This window comes from Myotis daubentonii, chromosome 5 (genome assembly GCF_963259705.1).
Source record: "Myotis daubentonii chromosome 5, mMyoDau2.1, whole genome shotgun sequence".
In the NCBI taxonomy this organism is placed as follows: domain Eukaryota; kingdom Metazoa; phylum Chordata; class Mammalia; order Chiroptera; family Vespertilionidae; genus Myotis; species Myotis daubentonii.
The window spans coordinates 111,113,824-111,129,650 of NC_081844.1; the positions used below are offsets into that span (position 1 = coordinate 111,113,824).

Below are 15,827 nucleotides of genomic sequence, written 5' to 3' on the forward strand. Positions count from 1 at the left end.
ATGCTGCTGCACCGGAGCTGCTGTGGTCACAGCCCATACAGAGCACGCGGAAGGCCCCGGCGCAGCCGGCACTGAGCTCTGGCTCTGTTCAGCGTTAGAGCCGTTGACTTGATCCAGTTAGGAAAGGTGTAAGTCTGTGGGTAACTTGGGGTGTGAACTGCACTTTATGAACTGTAAGCCACGAAATCTGAATATAGATCAGGTCTTTCTCATGAAAATTTCTGTCCAAGTTGAGAATAAAACGCTGGTTTTGAAAGCAATACCAAAAATTTTCAAAGTAAAATACCTCACTTAAAAACAGCTACATGTTGAAATGCATTTTGGATATGATGGATTAGATGAAATATTAAAGTTTTTTCACTGGTTTCCATTTTTATTTTTAACTGGTTACCCACGAGACATTTTAGAAACAGGTGGGTGGCTTGCATTCTGTCTGTTAGACAACGCTGCTCCTGATCCTCACACTAAAGGAGAAAACCCACACCTTATCAGGAAGAATCGTCGTCTGCCTCTGGTCTGCTTCTGCCTGCAGGTGGGATTGGGGCGTCAGTGTCGCGGGAGCTCCAAGCACCCTGTGTCCTCGTGCAGGTGGCTCCAAGGGTGTGCAAGGCCAGGAGAGCAGGCCCCCTGCTCCCTGTCCCTCTGCAGCACTAAGCCCTCGCTCTGTTCCTTGCATCCACAAGTTCTTGTCACTCACAAGTACCAAGGCCCTGGTCTGCCTGCCTTCCCAGCCTGTCATGAGCATCCACGTGAGCTAAGGTGCCACGGAGTGGCTCTGGACAGGGCATGAGGTTGCATGGGGCGGTGTGTCAAATGGGTAAGCCACATCGCACTGTACACTTCCACAGAGGGCCAGCATTCATATTCGTTGGAAGTTGGGGGGATGAACCCCTTTAGTGTCAGGAGTCTGCGTGGGTTGTTGAGTGAACCCAGAGCAGTAGGTCGGTGCTCCGTCTCTGCCCAGGGCAGGAAGCTATGTTTTTTTCCCGTGGCGTCGTAAAGCCCAGTGGGAGAAGTTTTTTTGTGTGTGTTTTTTTTTTAAATATATTGATTTGAGAGGAAGAGAGAGGGAGAGAGAGAAATATCAATGAGAGAGAATTATTGATTGGCTGCCTCCTGCATGACCCCTGTAGCGGATGGAGCCGGCAACTCCGGATATGACGGGAATCAAACCCAGGACCCTCCGTCCACAGGCAACACTCTGCCCACTGAGCCAAACCGGCTGGGCCCAGGGGGAGCAGTGAGAAGAGCTTTCCTTAGTCATTAAAATGGGACACGCTTATACCTGTGGCCCAGGAATTCTGGGTATGTGCCTTGAAGAGACATCCCTGCACGTTCCTGTCCAGCTGTCACCCCCTCCCCCTTTGCAGTTCCCACCTTGGCAGTGGGCCACACAAGCGATCTTCCTTTCCTCCCATTCTCAAAGTGTCTGGACTGTGAAATATTTCTAAAAACCGAATGAATGAACGAGGATTTAACTCCGGTATCTACAACCCAGACGTTTAGTTTTCCCGGCCTCGATTCAGATACTAACCTGAATTTACCACACTCTTGCAGATGCGGCTCTACGGCATTTGAAACCTTCGCACACGTGTAATGTTGGTGACATTTAAACATTATACAGTTTAAATTACAGCATTTACAATTTATATACGTTTATAATGTCTGAGACGAATGCCCGTGGACCACAACAGGCGTCGTTCATTCATTTAAGTCCGAGGGACCCAGCACCCGGCGGCCTCCCAGCCCCAGAGCCGCCGAGCCCCAGGCCAGAAGCCGCGGAGTGGGGCCCAAACCCACCGCCGCACACGGGGGGGGGGGGGTGCGGGGGGGGAGGGTGGTCGGGGGGGGGTGGTCGGGGGGGGGGTTGCCTGGCAACTGGCGGCTCGCAGCGACTTGCGGCGTCCAGAGATGACGCTACCGGCCCGCGCCCAGCCCCGCCCCCTGGCGGCCGCCGCTCGCTATTGGTCGGCCGAGAGACGGAGGCGGGTCTCGTCCAATGGGCGGCGCCGCTCCGGAGGGCGGGACGGCGTTACCTGGGCGCTGGGTCTGCCGGAAGCCGGCGTCGGCGGCCACGCGCAGGTAGGCGAGCGCGGCAGAGTCTCCGAGTCGGGGTGGCCGCCGCGTGGGGGCGCGGGCCGGGGGGCGCGGGCCGCGAGCGGGGCTGCGGGGGCGGCGGGAGAGCCCGGCGCGGGGCCTCGGCGGCCTCGGGGCGGCCCTGCGGACCGCGGACACTGAGCCCCCGCCGCCTCGGACTTTCTGTCACGGCGCCTCTCGGGGCTCCCCCCGGGGGGACGGCCCGGCGCCCTTGCCGGCCGGAGCCGGGGCTGGGGGGTCGGAGAGGCCGGAGCAGCTGGGACACAGCGCGCGGGCGGGGAGGACGCCGCCTTCTCCACGTGCGGCGGGAGCCGGGGGTCTTCCCGCGAGGGAGGCGGAACCTGACCCGCGGTGAGTGTCGCACTGGCGCCCGGGGGCCCTGCCCGTAGGGGTGTAGGGTCGCTGGAGGTGGTGGCGTTTTTAAAAAATGTAATTTGTTGACTTCATAGAGGAGGGGAGAGAGAGACAGAAACACGAGTGAGAGAAAAACACGCCCCCCACTGGGGTCCAGCGCGGCCGGGCACGTGCCTGAGCGGGAATCGAACCCGTGACCTCGTGGTTCACAGGTCGCGGCCCAGTCACTGAGCACGCGGGCCGGGCTCAGGCATCCTTTCAGCGGTTCTCAACCTTCCGATGCCGCGACCCTTTAGTACCGTTCCTCGTATTGCGGTGACCCCCAATTTCATGGTCACAAATCGAACATCATCAAAGCATAGTGATTCCTCACAAAAACAGTATGTAATTATATGTGTGTTTTCCGACGGTCTTAGGCGACCCCGGTGGAAGGGTCGTTGGACCCCCAGGTTGAGAACCGCGGCTGCGGCCGGGCTGCTAGGAGCTGTGTGCGTGCGTGTTGTTCGGGTCTTGACTCGTGGGCAGGGGAGGAAGAGGGTGCAGGAGGCGGGGTGGGCCCCGGCGCCCGAGAGCAGCATTGGGCCTTGTGGGAGCCTGCAGTTTCCATGGCAACGGGAGAAGGAAGGTCCCAGGACCTAGGAGCTTGTGGCAGTCGGTGGTAGGGAGTTAAGGCCCTCCGCTGAGAAGGGGGCCGGGGCGGGGCTGGGGGCGACTTTGGAGCTGGAGAGGTCAGGAGAGGTGCCAGCAGGCCCGGGTCCTGGCCAGTGGCTGCAGTTGGAGAAGCGGGGGAATTCCTGGGTGGCGCTGGGGAGACCCGCCAGCCTGGTCCTGGGGGCCTCCAGCCGCTGGCGCAGGGCGCAGGTCGCGGAGTCGGGGTTTTGCCCGAGAAGGAGCTGAGTGCCTGCGAGGCCGAGATTGAAATGGTGGGCGTGGGCACGCGGTTGTGGAGGTGGAATGAGGAGGGCGAGGAGGCTTGCGGAGGTGGTGAGCTGGAAAGAGCGGGCGATGGGGGTGGGCTTGGCGGGCGGGCTGCTTGTCATCACAGGGTTTAGAGCTTGGCTGGGAGGGGAGCAGAGGGCAGAGTGGGAGGCCATGCGTGTCGGTGGGCAAGTCCGAACTGGAATGGCCCTGCATCCACGTGGGCAGAGCACAGCCACCGCCCTGGGCCCTGGGGCTGGCCTCCTAGACCTGGGGGACGGTGGGGCCCAGACCCTCCCCCAGGGGCCTCCGTCCTGGGAGTTGGGAGGTGCCCTTCCCCGTTTCAAAGCGGCTGGCTGGCCGTTTCCTATCCCACCGGCCGTGAGAGGGAGCCCTGGGTCCTCGCATCCTCCATCCTCGGCGTCTGGCTAGCCGGCCCCGCGACTCCAGTGGCCTGGCCTGTGGTTGGCATTTCCCGAATGACAGTGGTGTTGAGCATCGTTCCGTGTGCTTATTGGCCATTTGTGCCGCTTAGGGAAATTCTATATTCAGATCTCTTTGCCCATTTTTAAATAAGGCTATTTGTCTTTGTCTTTTTTTTTTTTTTTTTTTTTGCTGAGTTGCAAGAGTTCTGGCACATTCTGGGTACAAGTCTCCGGTCAGATAGAAGCCTTACGTGCATGTCCTCCAATTCCGTGTGTAGGCGCCCTTTTGTTTTCCTGTGTCGTTGCTGCACAAGCCTTTTTCATTCTGACCAGCCACTTGCTGTTTTCCTTTGCTGCTTGCGTTGTGGGTGTCGCCGCTAAGAAGCTGCTGTCCAGGCCACGAAGCGCTGCTCCTGGGTTTTCCTTTTAGACTTGGTTGTTTGGCTCACGTTTGGGTGTTGGCCCTTTTTGAGAGGGCTCTGCGGGGCGCGTGCACGTGGACGTCCAGTTGTCCCGCTCCGTGGAAGAGGCTGCTCTTTGCCCTCGACCGGTCTCGGCGCGTTAACCGAAGGTGGAAGGAAACGGGGTTTTCTATACAAACATTGTCTCAGGTTCATGAGCTGCCATCTCTTGGAACTATTAAAAGAAACCTTTCTATAATGTGGGAGCCTTTTCCCCTTTTAGCAAATAGACTTGGTGGTTAAACTTTTTAATGATAACTTTCAGAATGAATATAGATTTAACTTAACTTTTATGGTAACTGTTATGTAAATATTTGTTAAACCAGTGGTTCTCAACCTTCTGGCCCTTTAAATACAGTTCCTTAGGTTGTGGCCCAACCATACAATTATTTTTGTTGCTACTTCATCACTGTCATGTTGCTGCTGTGAGGAATCGTCATGTAAATATCTGATCTGCAGGATGGCCTTAGGCGACCCCTGGGAAAGGGTCGTTCGACTGCCAAAGGGGTCGCGACCCACAGGTTGAGAACCGCTGTGCTAAACTTTTCTTATTTCTTCAACAAGGTAATTAATTGGCTGGCAGAGTTCTTTGTCTTTTCAAAGCCCCTTTGTCAACAGTCTCGTATTCTTTCCAGATTTCTTATCACAGTGCTAACTATGCTTTTCAAGTATAGAGCCTTGAGAAAAGCAAGATAAAACTGAGCTGTAAAAAAATAGCTCCTTGTAACCCCACCCCTTAGGCAAAGGTTTTGTTGATGTCACAGACATTTTCATAGCTAGGGGAATATATACACACAAATGGAGCTTTCCCTGTTGTTATGTCAGCATTTTCTTAAAAACGAAATTGGACAGTGGTACCACACATAGTGTTCTACATTTTTCATCCTGTATCTGTAATGCGTTCTCATTTATTGATTTTTAAAAGATGTTTTTATTGATTTCAGAGAGAGGAACGGAGAGGAAGAGAGATAGAAATATCCTTGATGAGAGAATCTTGATTGGCTGCCTGCTGCCCTACCCTGCCGGTGGACGCTCACCCACTGAGCCACACGGCCGGGCTGTTGTGATTTTTGAATGGATTCCATTGCACTGGTTGGTCCTGGTTGACGTATTCAGTCCCTTGTTGCTCCGTGATGGGGTTATTTCCACTAAGGAGGAAGTGCCGGGAAATGCTCGCGTGTGTCTGCAGGCTGGTCACCGTAGGGTCGCAGCTCGGGGCGCCGGTCCCCCTGCGTCACGATGCCCACGTGGCAGCGTCTGGGCAAAATGCTGCTCTGTTTTCAGCTCCTTTTTAGGCTCCACCCACAGGGGCCCGAAGCCGGTGGGGTGGGGGCGGGCCTTCTTCCTGCTCTGGCGGCTCCCCGGCACCAGCAGCTGGAGTTGGTTCCGTTCCTGCTTCTCCTTCCGAAAGTCAGCCTGGTCCCTTCATACGTCCCCACTCAGAGGTCCTGAGCCTTCACCGTTCCTCCGGGTTCCCCAGGCCGTGGCCCCACGAAGGCGCCTGGATTAGAACCCGTGGGCTTTTCTCTGTTCTTGCGCGTGGAGCTCGGTCCTGTGGAGCTGGAGAAAGCAGGTGCACCGGCTCCCGTGCAGCCCTCGCCACATGTCAGCCCCTCGTTGGCCCAGGCGCTGCCGCTTCCTCGCGCCAAGGAGCCATCGCCGGTGCAGCACGGGCTCCACGTGTGAGCAGCCCAGTGCTCTGGTGCGGGTCAGTGTAATAGCAGGAAATAAAAATAACCCCAAATGGTCAATAATCGGGGAATAGCACGTTTTTGTAATTTGCAATTTTATTTTTTTTAAATATATTTTATTGATTTTTTTACGTAGAAGAAGGGAGAGGGATAGAGAGTTGGAAACATCGATGAGAGAGATCGACCAGCTGCCTCCTGCACGCCCCCCAGTGGGGATGTGCCCGCAACCAAGGTACATGCCCTTGACCGGAATCGAACCTGGGACCCTTGAGTCCGCAGACCGACACTGTCCACTGAGCCAAACCGGTTCGGCTGTAATTTGCACTTTTAGAAAATTTTGGTAGTCATTAAAATGATATTTCTCTTGCCCTAGCTGGTTTCCTGAGTGGTTAGAGCATCGGCCCTTGGACTGAGGGTCGCAGGGTTGACTCTGGTCAAGAGCCTCGGCCCCAGGCTTGATCTCCGGCCCCGGTCGAGGTGCATGCGGGAGGCAGCCAGTCGATGTGTTGGGCCTTTTCTCTTAATGTTAAAAAGCTTCGTGTTCGTGTGCAGTTAGAAATACAGAATTCAGCCCAGCCATGTGGCTCGGTTGGCTGAGCATCATCCCATGCGCCAGGAGGTCGCGGTTCCATCCCGGGCAGGGCACGAGCCGGATGGCAGGCTCGGGCGTGCAGGCGGCGGCCCCTGGATGCTTCGCCTTGCTTCCACCTCCCTCTCCCTTCCTCTCCGAGAAGTCAATTAAAAAACACAAACGTACAAAAAAAATACAGAATATAGACAGGGTGGGGAAATTAGATTTACAGCGGTGAGTAAGCGAAACAGTGTATTCTTGTGTTATTATTTAGTAACTATTGTATCGTTTTTCATACGAAGAACTGTAAACCTACTCTTGCCGACCCTGCCTGTTAAAACCTCAGAAAAGAGAAAGGCACCCACCACATGGTTGGGTTGGTCGTCGGAGGCGATGACGCTGGGCGATGGGCCTCCGGTCACGTTTACACGTGCTCCGCGCTCCCTGAAACACCTTTGTGCTTCGCATGGGAGCACGTACAAGCATGGTCCTTCCCGTCTGCTTTCCTGGGGCAGGATGGCCGCGCCGAAGAGGAAAGCTCCCGGGACGCCCGGCGCGCCAGAGAAGAAGAACAGGAAGTTGAAGAAGGCGCTGGCAGCAGAGAAACCGCCGGCACCCGCAGCCCCACAGGGCTCCCCGGGCTCCACGGACGCCCGTCCTGAGGTAGGTGCAGCTCACGCGGCCTCGCCGTGGCCTAGCCTGGAGGGACGGGTCGGGCCGTGCTGCTGGCATCTGGGTGGCACGGAGGATGGCACTGGGACGTGTGGGCATGTCCAGGGTCCTCCGGACACACGTCGGACAGACAGGAATCTCAGTCGCTCTCAGGTGGGAACACCATGACTGTCCCTCAGCCACCAGATCTGTGTTTCCAGGGGATTTTGATGGCTCCACGGAGGCGCCAGGTGGTGAGGGCTGGAGCGGGGCCTTTGGGCTGTGCACAGGGTGGCCCGGCGGCCAGGGAACCTGTGTGTAGGAATTCGTGTCGGAAGGCGTCTCATCTTAGCAGAATATGTGTGCCCGTGTCTGTTACCACCACGTTCTTAGTGAGATTTTGCTCCTGGTGTGCAGTGGTCAGAGCAGCGGGAGATGCAGAATCAGTCACGTGAAGGCAGGTTTGCAGACGGAGTCACGCCGTGCTGCGAAGGGTGGGCGGGGCAACCTCGCGCGAGCAGGTGCAGTGCCGTGTGGTCCCGCCTCGTGTCAGTGACCTGATCCCATGAACTGACCAGCTGGACGCTCTGGCGTGGCCACGGGCTGCTCCCTGACTCCTGGCCGGCAGGTTAACCGGTAGAGACCTGCCGTCACAGCTGGCGAGGCCGCCTCCAGCTCCCTCGGAAGGAAGGCTGGGAACCCTCGGCTGGGCCAGCGGAGCTCGCTGCTGGCGGCATGTTTGTTCCCTTCCACACTGTATTCCAGACCAGCCAGTGGCTGTGCCCCAGAGGGCCCCCGCCCCAGGGCAGGTGACAGGTAGCCTTTGCTCAGGACATGGGGGAAGGTTGTCGTGCAGGGGGACGAGGGCAGGAGAGCAGGCCCTCGGAGCCACTTAGAGCAGATGTCAGCACGAGTGTGTGTGGCAGCTGGGCCCGGGAATGGGTTCCCCGGGGCCACCGTGCCGGGGCCACCGTGGGAGTCGAGAGGTGCTCAGGGTCTGATGACGGGTCGGTCACTCCAGGACTCCATCCGGTCGGCAGCTCTGCTCTCAGGAGGCAGCGTGCACCGGTGTGGCCGGCCGGCTGGGCAGCAGAGGAGGGCGGTGTGTGAAAGAAGGTGCCTGGCTTAGCTGGGCTGTGGGGCAAGAGGCCAGGCCAGCACCCAGGACCCCCACTTGTCCTACGGAGCCTCGGCCACTCCGTGGCTTTCGTGGACTGTTGCTGTGACACTGTCCTGTTTCTGGGCCCTCCCGTTTCTTTGGGTGAACTAACTGCACACGCCGCCTTGCGATTGAGTTTTGTCACGAGAGTCTCAGCTTCCCTCGTCGCTGCAGGACCACGCCAGCTTTATGGTAAATAGGGCCCGCGTTACAATTTGGGGGGAGGGGGTGCTCTTTTTGTTAAAAGTGATTGTCTTTCGTTATTAAAGTTCATGTTGGTTCAGAGAAATCTGGGAAACGCAGGAGAAAAGCAAGCCTGTGGGTGGGTCTCTCCCGCGTCCTGTGGTGCCCAGGTGTGCGCTGGTCTGCATCTCAGGGGCAGGCCCGGCCTTCGGTTCAGTGTCCGCCAGGTGCCAAGGGTCCAGCCCCGGAGGCGGCCTGTGGGAGAGAGCGAGCCAGCGGACAGCCCCGGAGGCCCCCCCCCCCCCCAGGCCTGTGTAGCCCCACCTGGCCAGCGGGGGCCAGGGGCTGCTGGTTTCCCCCACAGGTGCGGGGGCCCAGCAGGTCCGGCACTTGGAGGGTTTCGGTGCGTCTCAGCGAGTCGGGTCGGCTGGGGCTTGTGTCCTCAGGACCCTTCTTGCCTCCCAGGAGGTGGAGCCGCTGTTCCCGAGAACACTCCCTGCTCCGCTGACAGCAGTGCCTCCGCTCGCGCTGCTTCTCGGGGTAAGCAGGGAGGAGGGGCCGGCGTTGCTGAGGGACAGCGCTGACCGCGCACCTGAGTTTACGGAGGGTGGCCGCCTGGCCGGGGAGCGCCTCTGGGCACTGGAGCTTGTGGAAAAGTACCGTGCCCCCCCCCCCCCCCCCCGTCCTGGAAGAACCTCTGGAATCCAGTGGAGAAGGGAGACGCCTCTGTCCCCAGGGGCCACTGTGTTGTCCGCCTGGAAATGTCTGTCTGGGCGGCCTGCGGGTCCCCGTGTGGTCACTTCCCACAGCACCAGCGCCCTGGGCCTGTGCCAGGATGGCTGAAGTATCCCAAGCGGTGGTACTTCATTGCCCTTGGGGGTGTCCCCAAGTTAGAGTCCCCTCCCCAGCTTGGCCCAGCGCTGTGTCTGCTCGTCTGACTGGTCCAGCTTCCTCCAGGGTCCATGCTGGCGCCCCTGTGCTGCTCCGGCCGTGAGGGCCTCTGCTCACTTCCCGCTTCTGGGTTTGCTCAGCTCACTGGCCATTAACCTGCTCTGGCCCTTGTGAGCCTGGACTAGGGAGAGTGGGTGCTCTGTGGAGGCCTCAGCGTCACCGTGGTAACCGTCTTGCAGAGGACCTGAGAGCGAGGGCCTTGGATGGGCCCCCGGCCCCTGAGCTGATGTTCTCCAGGCCTCAGCGTGCGCCCTGCCGTCCCCTCCCACAGCTGCTTTTTTTTTTTTAAGTATGTTTTTATTGATTTCAGAGGTCGAAGAAGGGAGAGGGATAGAAAGGTAGAAACATTGTTGAGAGAGTCATCCATCGGCTGCCTCCTGCACGCCCTTACTGGGGATGGAGCCCACAGTCCAGGCACGTGCCCTGATCCAGAATGGAACCAGTGCCTCTTGGTTCGTGGGTCAACACTAACCACTGAGCCACCGGCCGGGCCTCAGAGCTTCTGGAACCTTCCTCGTAGCCTGTGCTTAGGGGCAGGACAGAGCTGGTCTCTTACTTGAACGAAAGGGTGGCGAGGAGCAAATGTTCCATGAACAGGATTGAGACGGGCTGCTGGCTCGGGTGCGTTTGAGGTTGGGAGGGGAGGGCTGGTGCGGGTTGGCCTCCTCCCCCCGCTGCTCTCCCTGAGCACATGTGTAGCATGTCTGTTCTGCCCCCGAGGGAGACCGCGCAGCTCCTGTCACCCTCGAGCCGGTCAAGCGTCTGCGCTTGGTGGTCACCCGGGCCGAGCACCCCTCTACTGCTGTGAGCAGCCTCGCCGCCTGGAGACAGGGCGGCCGCAGGGTCCTCTCGCTGCTCTCGGTCCCGGGAATCCCTGGTGTCTGCAGAGCACTCGCTCTTCCCCTTACAAAGGCACCTGAATGCTGGCTGCTCCGCGCCCCTGATGCCGAGGGCCGAGGTGGCGGTGCTGGCTCTCGGAGGCTGGGTCGCCTGCAGTCACCTGTCCGGCCGGTGACAGGGGACTCCCAGGTTCCTGGCTCCGGTTACCTGGGGAGCACAGGAGGAGACACCTGCCCGGCCTGGTCCCGTAGAGCCGGCTGGGAACTGTCGGCGGAGGCGCGGCCGTGGTGGCCGCTGTGCCCAGCACCACGTAAGGAAGCACTGCGCTCTGGCGTGGCCCTCAGCTGAGTGTGAGGGGGAGGGGAGAGGCCCGAGGGGCGGGCCAGGCTGTCCGTCCTGCCCACAGTCAGGTAACTTGGGAGGATAGTAGCCCCTCTTTCCCTTCAGAATGTGATGGGCGCCCGCCATAGCCCGTTGGTCCCCATGCTCCCAGGGTGGTCTCCACGGGCATGGCTGAAACGTGACCAAAGGGTCGGACGGCGTTTGTAATCTTGGAAACCCAGCCAGTTACGTGGGCATGAGCTGCAGGCTCTTTCAGAGCAGCCAAGAGGCCGTGAACTCTGCGGCCGGAGCATCTGCCCGAGCCAGCAGACCTCAGACCAGTGGTATTCGCCGCAAGAAACGTTTCTGGTCTGGCAGTGGGCTCTTTGTCCTCAAGGGGCGGGGCTGCTGATCTGGCCCAACAGCTCCCTGGGAGCCTGGACTGTTTTCCTTAGCAGAATTTCCTCTCTCCCATTGTTTCTGTTTTCTCCTCTGTGACTGCTGAGCACTGGGCTGCCAGGCCTGGAATTGTAACTGACCGACTTGGGCTGGGCGGGCACCAGGGACAAGGAGCCAAGTCCATCGACCAGGGTCAGTGACTTCCCTGCGGTTGCAGCAGGTGCCGCTGGAAACAGTGTCCGTGTGGCTGCCTAACTGTCCGTTCCTGGGATGTGCACCTGGGGGGATGGCAGGGCAGGGTCTGCACCCCGAGTCTGATGAACCTGACGCCTGACCCCCCCAGGGGCCCCGCTCCACACTCCCCCCCCCCTTCCCCAAGGCAGCTGGGACTGCCTGTCAGCAAGCTTCTGGCCGTGCTCACCTGGTGGGTGAAGGGTGGGCCTGTGTAGGTCACACTTCAGAGCTCACTGGTGACGCAGACAGTTTTCAGCTACTTGTTAACGAGGCCTGGGGCACGGATTCGTGCACACCGAAAGGACATTCATTGGAAGAAATATTGTAACTTCACTCCGCCCTTTATAACAGAAGTGTCAACAAATTCACGATCGACAATGACATGGAAACACACTCGTGCGATTGGTGCCAGCGTGAGCTCTGTGTGTGTGGCGCATGCGCGAGTCAACTTAGCGTCTTATAGAACAAACTTGCTTCATTAGACCTGCTTTCTGATGCAGCTCAACTTTTTCCAGCCCCGTGAAGCACCCCAACTTCTCCTTCAGGTCATTGTCAGCAACACAGCAGGAAATATCAACACGAAGCAGGTTATTATTGTAGATCACGCAGGGAGAACCAAGGGTAAAATATTTAACTGCAGCCGTGTCTGACTATATTCTGCGCAGTGAGAAAACCTGAAGTCATTGTCAGGGTCCACCATTTCTTTCTTCTGTTCAGTCGGGTCAAGTTTCCAAGCTTTCTAAATCTCTGTTTTCTGGCTAGTGAAAAGAAAATAGGATTCTACCGAGTCTCCTATCTGCCTACTCCGGGACTTCTGTGAGGATCAAATGATTGTTAAAGTGTAAAATGTTTCTACCTGGCTATAAAGCAAGTCGTGTTCCTGGACTGAAGAAACACCAGGAAGGCTAGTCGCTAGGGCAGTGATGGCGAACCTATGACACGCGTGTCAGAGGTGACACGCGAACTCATTTTTTTGGTTGATTTTTCTTTGTTAAATGGCATTTAAGTATATAAAATAAATACCAAAAATATGTCTTTGTTTTACTGTGGTTGCACATATCAAAAAATTTCTATATGTGACACGGCACCAGAGTTAAGTTAGGGTTTTTCAAAATGCTGACACGCCGAGCTCAGAAGGTTCGCCATCACTGCACTAGGGAGAGGAAGCCAGGTGTATATATCATGCATACTTTCTCCCAATTTGTTTCATGGTTTTTGATGATAATATTCTTCTTAGGAACTTTTTATGACAGGTGAATTTTAAATTTAAGTTTTGATTTTTTTATTGAGGTTTAATTGACATAACATTAGTTTCAGGTATATAGCATAATGATTATTAAGAAGTCTTTCTTCTAGTTAATTATAAACACATTTTCTTACATGTTTTTCTCTGAATTTGATGATTTTTTTTATTATTATTATTGATTTCAGAGAGGAGGGGAGAGGGAGAAAGAGATAGAAACGTCAACGATGAGAGGAAATCATTGATTGGCTTGCTTCCTGCACGCCCCCTAACTGGGGATCGAGCCTGCAACCTGGGCATGTGCCCTTGACTGGAATTGAACCCAGGACCCTTCAATCTGCAGGCCAACGCTCTATCCACTGAGCCACACCAGCTAGGGCTGAATTTGATTTTTATATTTTGTTTTTTAAACTAATTGAAATTTATATTTGTGTTTTATGTGAGGTGGGAATCTGACTTTATTTTTTTCTCAGAGAAAGATGCAGTTGTACCCTATCATTCGATGTATACTCTGTCCTTTTTAAACATGTTAACCCCCTCTAAACTCTTGGACTTGCATCTCATCCCAGCAATCGGTCTGTTCTTCTGTTCAGTGCTTGGAACTTGTACTTCGATCAGGGGACATGGGACGCGGTGCAGAGTTCAGAAGGAATGAAGGATGCCGGCAAGATGCCCCCCATAGACACCCCCCTCCCCAAGCCGAGCTCATGCCCCAGGCACCGGCAGCTGCCCTGGGTGGAGTGCCCCTGCCACGGCGCTGGGCGCCAGCTCTGCTACCCTCAGTTTGGGCCTGAAATTCCCTACTCTTTTGTCGGCTCTTTGATGCTTTATGAAAATAGTTGTTTTTTCCATTTTGGTCAGTGTTTTTGGTCCCCACCCCTCCCCCGCTCCTCAGAGCTGGTCTAAATCGGACGGTTTGGTGAATGTCTTCCCTCGGGCCACCTGCCACGCCGTCAGCGCTGCCCGGCGGTGTGAATGAGCGGGCAGGGCTGGGCCCAAGTCTGGGTCATTTGCCAAAGCGAGCTGGCAGGCGAGCTGGCCCCGGGGCTGTGGTTTGCACTGTCCTGGGCTCCATGATGGAGCCACCGAAGTGGGAAGGCGTTCCCTGGTCACAGCTGTGACGGGGTGGCCTCCAGCCGGCTGGCTCCCACGTCTGAGGGGTCCCTGCGGCAGAGCAGCCCTCCCTGGCCTCGTGCCCCCCCCCCCCCACCCCCCGCTCCGGGTCGCCTGCTGGAAGGAGGCTGGGATGCACTTGAGCTGGGGGACCCTGAGGCCTCTCCTGTGGGCGCTGAGGGAGGTGGCATCGCCGCGGTGGGACAGGTGGCCGTGGCGCCGCCCACAGGGCTAATGCGGGAGAGAACACGGCGCCTGCGAGCTGCAGGAGGACGCTTGGGTTGGAATATAAATTCGTCTCTGCGTAGAGGGAAGTTCCGCCACCGGCACTGTGCTCATGGGCACTTGTTGCTCGGCTTGGACACCTGTGCCCTCTCTCGGGACACAGGCCCTGACAGTCGTGAGCCGGAGGGTGCAGCCTCCAGCCAGCTGAGTCCCCAGCCCCAGCTCCTCCGTCTCATGGGCGGTGTTGACCAGGTTCCTGGCTGCAGCTGCCAGGACGCGCAAGGGCACACCCCCGGGACACGGAAACCCCGGCTGGAATCCCCGGGGGAGCCTTGTCCAGGATTTTAAAGGCTGGGGCTCAGGGCACGTGGCTCTGCTGCTCAGCCTCCGTGTGGGGAGGCCGGGCGACGCGGAGCTGCCCTCGGGTGGGAGCTGCCGCCGTCTTCAGTGCTCGAGGCTGCACGTCCTGCCCCGCGGGCTCTGCACGCCCCGCTCCGGGGTCTGAGCGCGGGAGCCACCACAGAGGGAGGTGCAGCTGCCAGCGAGGGCCTCTCAGAACCCGAGCCTCCGTGCGAGGGACATGCTCGGCTGGGACGGGGGAGGGGTGTTTCTGGGGTGCACTGGACGGATTCGGGGGGGCGGGTAAAGTGGGAGACTTCTGAGGCTCTTCGCAGCACTCCAAGTCCCCCGTCCTCTGGGGTCCCTTGTCCCTTCTGTGTTCTGAATGGGGGGGCAGCTAAGTGTGGGGCCTGCTGGGAGGGAGCCCCTGGCGGGTGGGCGAGGTGAGCTCCCAGCGCAGGAGCGAACAAGTCACCCGTGGTGGCGCTCACACAGGCCACAGGGCTGTGCCATGGGGTGCCCGCTGTTACGTTTTCTTAACGAAAACTTACTTTTGAAATTATTGTGGATGCGTAGGAAGTTGCAGGTCCCTGTGCCCAGTTCCCCCATTGGTGACAGACTGTGGCATCAAAGCCAGGAAGTGGACATGGTGCCACCCCAGACTCATTCAGGCTCCACTCGTGTTGCGTGTGCGTGCGTGTGGGGGTGCTCGTGTGTGCATGCTCATGCATGTGTGGGGGGGTCCTCGTGGGTGCTCTGTGCATCCGTCACAGGTGTGGTGTCTACCCCTCGCGGACGGCCAAGGCACAGAGTGCTCCGTCACCCACGCCCCCTCGGGCCCCGTTACAGCCACTCGCCCGGGACCAGGGCACGAGGCTGTCCCAGGGCCTTGCTTCTGCGAGGGCACGTGTCCTCTCGGAGGGGCAGCGTGTGGCTCCTTGGGGGGGTTGGCACGTGCGTGTGGAGTTCCTGGAGAAACCGCCACCTGCTTTCCTGAGCGGCTGTTGTTCCCCTAAGCCTCCCCACCGTCGCGCGAGACCCAGCGCCCGAGTCGCCACAGCGCATGGCACGTCCCTGCTTGCGCTTCAGGCCTCGGTCCCGGCTCTCAGGTTTGGGAGGGGACAGCCCCTTGTCGGGGCCAGGACCGGCGGGCAGCACTGGCTTCCGCTGGCGATGTGGGCGTGGCTTCAGTGACTAGAAACTGCCGGGGCGGCTGGTCTTGGGGGGTTTTCTGGCTTCGTGGCGGGCGGGGTGTCCTGCTGGGTCCCCCTTTGCCGTGCCTTGGTCTGCCCTGCCTGTGTGGGATGTCCTTGTCTTTCTCCAGGAGCTCTTTGGGCATCGTGTGGAGCAGAGGGGGGCTGGGGCGAGTCTGGTCGGCTTGCAGGCTGGCCCGAGGGGGTGCCTCAGAGTAGAGCGGGCTCCGGGCTCATGGTTAACGGGCTCCGGGCTCATGGTTAACGGGCTCCGGGCTCACGGTTAACGGGCTCCGGGCTCACGGTTAACGGGCTCCGGGCACATGGTTAACGGGCTCCGGGCACATGGTTAACGGGCTCCGGGCTCATGGTTAACGGGCTCCGGGCACATGGTTAACGGGCTCCGGGCTCACTGTTAACGGGCTCCGGGCTCACGGTTAACGGGCTCCGGGCACATGG

General features: G+C 58.3%; 1 protein-coding gene across 1 annotated transcript in view; it reads left to right on the top strand.

Annotated features, from left to right (window-relative positions):
• Nucleotides 1–1,997: 1,997 nt before the first annotated feature.
• The window catches only part of C5H7orf50 (chromosome 5 C7orf50 homolog), a 62,595-nt gene continuing 48,765 nt past the window's right edge, over nucleotides 1,998–15,827 (top strand). Inside the window, exons 1-2 of the mRNA XM_059699457.1 lie at nucleotides 1,998–2,082; nucleotides 7,033–7,180. Of these exons, the coding sequence (XP_059555440.1) occupies nucleotides 2,000–2,082; nucleotides 7,033–7,180 (231 nt within the window). The 5' untranslated portion in view covers nucleotides 1,998–1,999. The remainder of the gene's footprint in view (nucleotides 2,083–7,032; nucleotides 7,181–15,827) is intronic.